This window comes from Myxine glutinosa, chromosome 1 (assembly GCF_964187855.1).
Source record: "Myxine glutinosa chromosome 1, kmMyxGlut1.1, whole genome shotgun sequence".
In the NCBI taxonomy this organism is placed as follows: domain Eukaryota; kingdom Metazoa; phylum Chordata; class Myxini; order Myxiniformes; family Myxinidae; genus Myxine; species Myxine glutinosa.
This window is the reverse complement of record NC_136261.1, coordinates 177,499,386-177,505,677: the sequence shown is the minus strand read 5'-3', so window position 1 is coordinate 177,505,677 and position 6,292 is coordinate 177,499,386. Positions and strand designations below refer to the sequence as shown.

Sequence of the window (6,292 nt, the reverse complement as noted above, 5' to 3'; positions counted from 1 at the left end):
TCACTGACACTCCCGGATGTTTCTTGGCGTCGTGATGAATAATTGTTGTTGTTGTTGTTGATGCTCATTCAGGAAGTCGATTACAGGTGGGAGTTGTTTCAATTCAGTCGTTTGAAACCAGCGTCAAATAAACCAGCGAGGGAAGGGAAAGTTACAAAATTGAGAATTACATGATGTTGGACTATTTCAGTCTTGAGGACTATGACGTGGTTGGTCTTGACATGGACCACACACTTTGCCGATATCATCTGAAGGAAACGTCTGAGGTACATCGGTTCGAAAAGTTTGTTATTGACATTGTTTAATCGCATCTGAAAGCATTCATGTTTTTTTTCTCTCGTCTTTGAACAAGGTCTCTGCTTTGAGTTGTAAGTCATTTATTTTGAGCCTTTTGATATTTAGTATTCGTTTAGTTGTTATATTTGCAAATTCACTTCTTCCAGCTCGTCTATAACAGCTATGCCAAGTTTCTTGTGGAAGAAAAAGGATATTCTGAAGAACTCCTGACGTCTTATGACCATGAATTCAGGTACCGCTCTCCTTGGTGTTAATTTTTGGCATTTATTCATTATATTAATATATGCCTCAGAGGGGAGGGGTTTGCACTGGAGTGTACCACGTGGGAGGATGAAGCCCCCTACCCCACGTCTTGGTCCCACCATTTTTCCGCGCCGATGGTTTGGGTTTGATTGACGCTCCTGGAGGATAAATTAAGGAAGTGACACTGATTTGTAGGTGGTGTTTTGGAACACACACAGAAAACGACTTGCGCTAAACCGAGGCAACGTTGGATCTTTGATGTCAATTCGTGCAAATTGTAGATTGATTTATTGATGGAGATGGCCTCCGCGTGCACCCGATAGTACGTGTGCGCCGGCTCATGCTGTGCAATGTTTTGAGTTATTTAGGATATGGAGTTCATGATGTGTTGGTGACCGAGTATTGTCTCCGACAGCATGCGCGGCTTGATTCTGGAATGCCTACAAGGAAATTTGCTAAAGTTGGACAAGGAGGGTCGAATACTTCGGTAAGTTTTTGGATACTTTGGTTTTTAGAGAGTTTTTGGTCATCTGTTTGGCATTCTGGATTGGTCTGCTTGGTGTTCCCATCTGAGCACTTGGCTCATAGTGCTGTGACAAAAGGTTAAAATGTTGAGGGTTAATTTTTTTATTGATCAGAAATTGAAAAAAAAAAGACACTATCCACATAGAAGGAAAATCTTCTTCTTCTGTTAAACGACAATTATTTACCCACCTTTTCTTGTGGTTTCAACCAGGGCAAGATTGGCTTGATACTTCATGAACTGGCTGGCCAGGCCTGACGTATGACTCGTTCGGACAGCAATTTATAATTTGGCTATGGTGCCGGCAATAGCTCATCTACTCTTTGTGAGGGACACCATGGGATCTTTAACGTCCACCAATGAATGCTGGCAGACGGAACGCCTAATTGATCATCCATCCGAGGGATGGCGTACATTGATGAATCGCCCTGCCAGTGAAACAACAGACTGAGTTTATAGCTGGGTCAGGAATCAAACCCATGCTCGAGCGTGTCTACCTTTAGGCCATCCTGTCAGTTCCTACATGGAATAAATTGATAGTTAAATTTTTTTGTTTGCAGTCATCTCTTCAACACCAACTCTTTTGCAAACGTCCAGAAACAGAAAAACCTTTGTTTTCCTTGTTGGACTGCAGGGCCAGCCACGGCACTCGGGCAATGTCTCGCGCCGACATAATAGAACAATATGGGCCGGAAATGCGATGGAAACACTTCGAGTCCTTCTCAAAATCCCTCGTCTCTCCTCGTAAGTATTATCTCGCAGGATTGGCTCGGTCTTTATTTAGAAATCCGAAATGACTCTAACCTACGTTTTACCAACATTCACTGAAATTGGAGATGTATACGTTTTAAGGTTTTGGCGAAAATGTGTGTTTGTAACTTATCTCGAGGTAAGGGCTTGTAAAATGCAGTACTGTACATTTATTATTTCTGCCCAAAGCGACACGGGTGCTTGTGGCGCTCGTCGAGTTGTCCGAGTACATGTGTTGGTATAATTGGGCTGGACTTCACTTTTCCCACCTTGCAGCACAATGCCATTTCTTTGACAACTTTGTGGAACAATCCGGCGCTTTGCTGTGCGCTCGGATTGTCGATTTGATGGACAAGGCAGGGGCCAGCGACACAAAGACCTACACTTTCTGGAAAGATGTGATTGCAGCTGTGGAGCAAAACTACAATCCCCGTTCTTTTAAAGGTGTGAAAAAGGTTTCCATGTCACTGACTGCTTGACTGTTTATGTTTATAGGTGTGTGCCCTGGTTGCTGCTGAGATAAACACCTGGTTGTAGAAGACATGAAGGGTTTTAAGTCTCCCTCTTCTTTGTCTCCCTCTTCCAAATCCTGGTGGCGTCTGGTCAAATCTGTTTCTGGTGTTTGTTCCCCCTCCATCCCCTCCCTCACCTCAAACGGCCACACGGCTGACTCCGCACGTGAAAAAGCTGAATGCCTCAACTCTGTGTTTGCCTCTAAATCTTGTGTCCCAAACCCATCCCTCTCTGTACCCACCATACCCAGCTGCTCCTGGACTCTGTCCTTTCCTCCTGACAAGGTGGAAAAGTTTCTGTCAACCCTCGACTCTGATTCTGCAACTGGACCTGACGGCATCAGCCCACGGGTCCTAAAATCCTGTTCTTCCGCTCTTTCACTCCCTCTCTCTGTTCTCTTCACCCTCTCTTTTGCTCAAGGTCATCTGCCATCTGCTTGGAAATCTGCCAACATCACTGCTTTGCACAATAAAGGTGCAAAAAAAGATCCCAGCAACTACAGACCAATCAGCCTTCTCCCAATTATCAGCAAAGTCATGGAATCCATTATTGCTTCAGATATCAAATCTTTCCTCTTCTCCAATGGCTTGATCTCTGATCATCAATTTGGTTTCAGACCTGGTCACTCTACTCTGGACATGCTGCTTCTGCTTTCTCAACAATGGATGGAGGTCCTCAATGCCAAACAGGAAATTAGAGCTGTCTCCCTTGACATATCACATGCCTTCGATACAGTCTGGCACCCCGCTCTGCTCATCAAACTCTCCTCTTTTGGTATCCATGGAAATCTCCACGCATGGCTGGCAGACTTCCTCTAGTCGAAGTCAACGTGTGGCCCTGAATGGGTTTCTCTCATCTCCTCTTCCTGTTCAGGCTGGAGTTCCCCAAGGCAGTGTTCTGGGCCCTGTGCTTTTTCTGGTCTTCATCAATGATCTCTCTGACTCTCTTGAAAATCCTCTCTATCTCTTTGCTGATGACTCTACTCTCTGTTGCTCCATTCTTCATCCCTCAGATCGGCAGTCTGCAGCCTCCTCACTCTCTGCAGACCTGGACAAAATCACAGACTGGGAAAACAAGTGGAACATGTCTTTCAATCCTGACAAATCTCACACTCTTACGATGTCTCTCCGAAAAGACCGACTGGACAACCCTCCCATCCACTTTCTGAATAATCCTCTCCAAGAAGTTCTGTCACTCAAGCTTTTGGGTCTCACTATCTGCCATGATCTTTCCTGGGAAAACACATTTCAAATCTGGACTCCAAAGCCAGTCGCCAACTGGGCATCCTCCGTCGTGCGAAGTCCTTCCTTGGCACACCTGAGCTCCTCACCACATACAAGGCTTTCATCCGCAGCTCAATGGAATACTGCTCTCCCTTCTGGGCTGGTGCTCCTGCCTCACACCTAGCTCGTCTTCACGCTGTTGAAACCAAAGCATTCAGAATCATTGGAATCTCCCGCGATGAAGCTAACTCCAAGGGCCTCTCAGTCACTCACCACAGGCAGGTTGGTGGTCTTTCCGTCTTCTACCGACTCCTCTCTGGCCTTGCCCCCCCCCCCCCCCAGCTCTCTCTGGGCTCTGTCCCCCAAATCTTCCTGCAGGTCGCACAAGATCTGCCTGCAACCCTCTTATGGTTAAACTGCCAAAATCAAGACTCTCTGCTCACCTTCACTCCTCTTTTCTCCTGCCTCTGGAACAAACTCCCTCACTCTCTTCAATCCCACTCCACCCTCCAGGTCTTTAAAACAGCTGTTCACCACCATCTCTTATCTTCCCCCAACCAAAACCTTGATCTTTTCTACCCCCGCTAATTTCACCCCAATTCCACTTTTTTGAAATACCAACTTCTGTCCTGGAAGTCATTGGTGTCCTTGTGTTTTATACTTCTCCCACCCCCCCCCCTCCCTTCCCACGCCTCCTCCCCCCAAGCCCTCTCCCTCCCACACATCTCCCTGCTCTCAAATGTTGTGTGCTCTCAAGTGTTTGTGTGCTTCCCCTTCTCTCCCCATCTTGTCTTCCGCTCCCTCTTTTTATATATTTTGTTTGTGTGGTTGATTTGTTTGTGAAGTAAATGTCAGCCGTTTCATGAGCCTCGATTCAGTATACAAAAAAAAGGAAAAAAAAGATTGTACTATCTTCCATTCATTCTTCTGACTTGCAATTAACCCTTTGTTCGTTGGGTAGCTGACAGGGGTGGATATTTCCCTGCATTGAAAAGGACTCCAGGAAAGTACCTCCGGGCACCAACGCCTGTCTTAGCCAATTGGCTGTCAAAGCTACGTAGTGCTGGAAAGGTCACCGTGCTGCTGACGTCATCTCACAGCGATTACTGTCGCCTTGTGGCCTCACACACCCTCGGGTAACATTCAACTTCCTCTTACCTCTCCCTTCACATGACTGGCACATGCTTCCTCCTAGATTTGAATGAGAAGAATAGGCTAGAGAAGGACGTTACAATTTTTTTTTCCCACTGAGATCATCTTCGTGTCACATGTGAAATAAGGGGAAGTGGAGGGAGTTTAATGAGTAAATAAGTGGTTTGTTTGTGTTCCCATCTGAACCTCTGACGCATTGTGAGGAACCCAGGTCAAAATCTCATGTACCACATGTTTTTGTCCATTGTCTAATTATCGCCTTTTCATTGGACACATACGTGCGGAAAATGAATGTCTGGAGAAGTCGATCATGCTGGTTGGGTTGAGGGAAGATGAGGAAGAGGCGGACCTTGTATATGCCTGATGGATAGGGTAAAGACTGCAACCATGCTGTCTCTGCCAGAGCTTCTGAAAGCAGTGCAGGATCGGAATTTTTAGAGAAATCCCATCATGAATGTCACCAGAAGTCGGATACGACTTGACAAAAAAACCCAAAAAAAAACCACCTTTAGAGGCCATTTTTCCCCGCAAAGCGGGGGTTGGCCTTTTTCGGGAACCGTGGTTGTTGTTGTTTTTCGGTCCCCTTTTTGAAGCAATGTTTTACGGCCGGATGCCCTTCCTGACGCCAACCCTTTTTGCCGCCTTTAACGACAAACAGGGAATTACCAGTGAACTGGTACTCAATTAGCCGACCTCGGAAGGTATGACAGGCTGAGTCAACCCCCCTGGCGTTAATTCAGCAATCGACCGGGATTCGAACCCAGGATCCATTGGATCCTAAGCCGGCACCCTAGCCGCTAGCCCAACACCACACCACACGACTAGCTAGCGACACGACACGGCTAGGGCCGGCACCCTAGCACACCACACAACACCACGTTGACATACGACTTGACAGAACTAGATAAATTATTCGAGTAAAAGTACAGTAACGTCTGCACATGTCTTTGTCCTGAATGTGATGCATGTACAAGGTTCTCCATGAGGTTTGGATCAATGTTTAAAAAAAATATTGTAAAGGTGCAGCATTGATATGTTAGAATAATGTAGAGAAGGGAATGTTTGGGATTCGGGAATAGTTATTCCATGCATTGAAAGATATGTGACACAAGCAGAACATCTAAACTGCTACCATATTAAATATAAAACTTAACATGTAGATAACACATTCACATACTCTACCTTGTTTGAGAGAAGAAGCCTGTGTTTATGCTTCAGGGTAGACTTTGAAAACCTGTTTGACGTGATCATCTCCTACGCACTCAAGCCTGGATTTTTCTCGGAAAAGCCCATCCGTCGGCCATTCTTGACCCTCGGTATGTGGTTTTTCAGATTTTAAACGCGTTTATAAACACTTCCAGTTCGTGGTGAAATGGACGTGCCTGGGCAGGATTGGGCTGTGATGCTGGTTTGAATGAATGAATGAATGAATGAATGAAGGATGAAACATGAAACAAAACGAAAGTGAAACTGGTTTGGCTTCCAAGCAGCTGCATATTTGCCACAAATCACCCAACATTTTGAAATGGCACACAACAGTCAAACGTAATATATTTTTAAAATTTGACATCTCTTAGACAGTAGCTTCCTG

The 6,292-nt window shown here is 45.6% G+C and overlaps 1 protein-coding gene across 2 annotated transcripts in view; it reads left to right on the top strand.

The window, feature by feature from the left end:
• The first annotated feature begins 36 nt into the window (after positions 1-36).
• Positions 37-6,292, top strand: part of NT5DC1 (5'-nucleotidase domain containing 1) — a 33,377-nt gene continuing 27,121 nt past the window's right edge. The window contains exons 1-7 of one of the 2 annotated variants that reach the window (XM_078780508.1): positions 37-266; positions 444-529; positions 956-1,027; positions 1,698-1,807; positions 2,090-2,257; positions 4,511-4,685; positions 5,920-6,017. In XM_078780508.1, the coding sequence (XP_078636634.1) occupies positions 171-266; positions 444-529; positions 956-1,027; positions 1,698-1,807; positions 2,090-2,257; positions 4,511-4,685; positions 5,920-6,017 (805 nt within the window). In that variant the 5' untranslated portion in view covers positions 37-170. Of the gene's footprint in view, positions 267-443; positions 530-739; positions 863-955; positions 1,028-1,697; positions 1,808-2,089; positions 2,258-4,510; positions 4,686-5,919; positions 6,018-6,292 lie in introns of those variants that run through there. The other variant, XM_078780510.1, reaches the window with a different exon arrangement.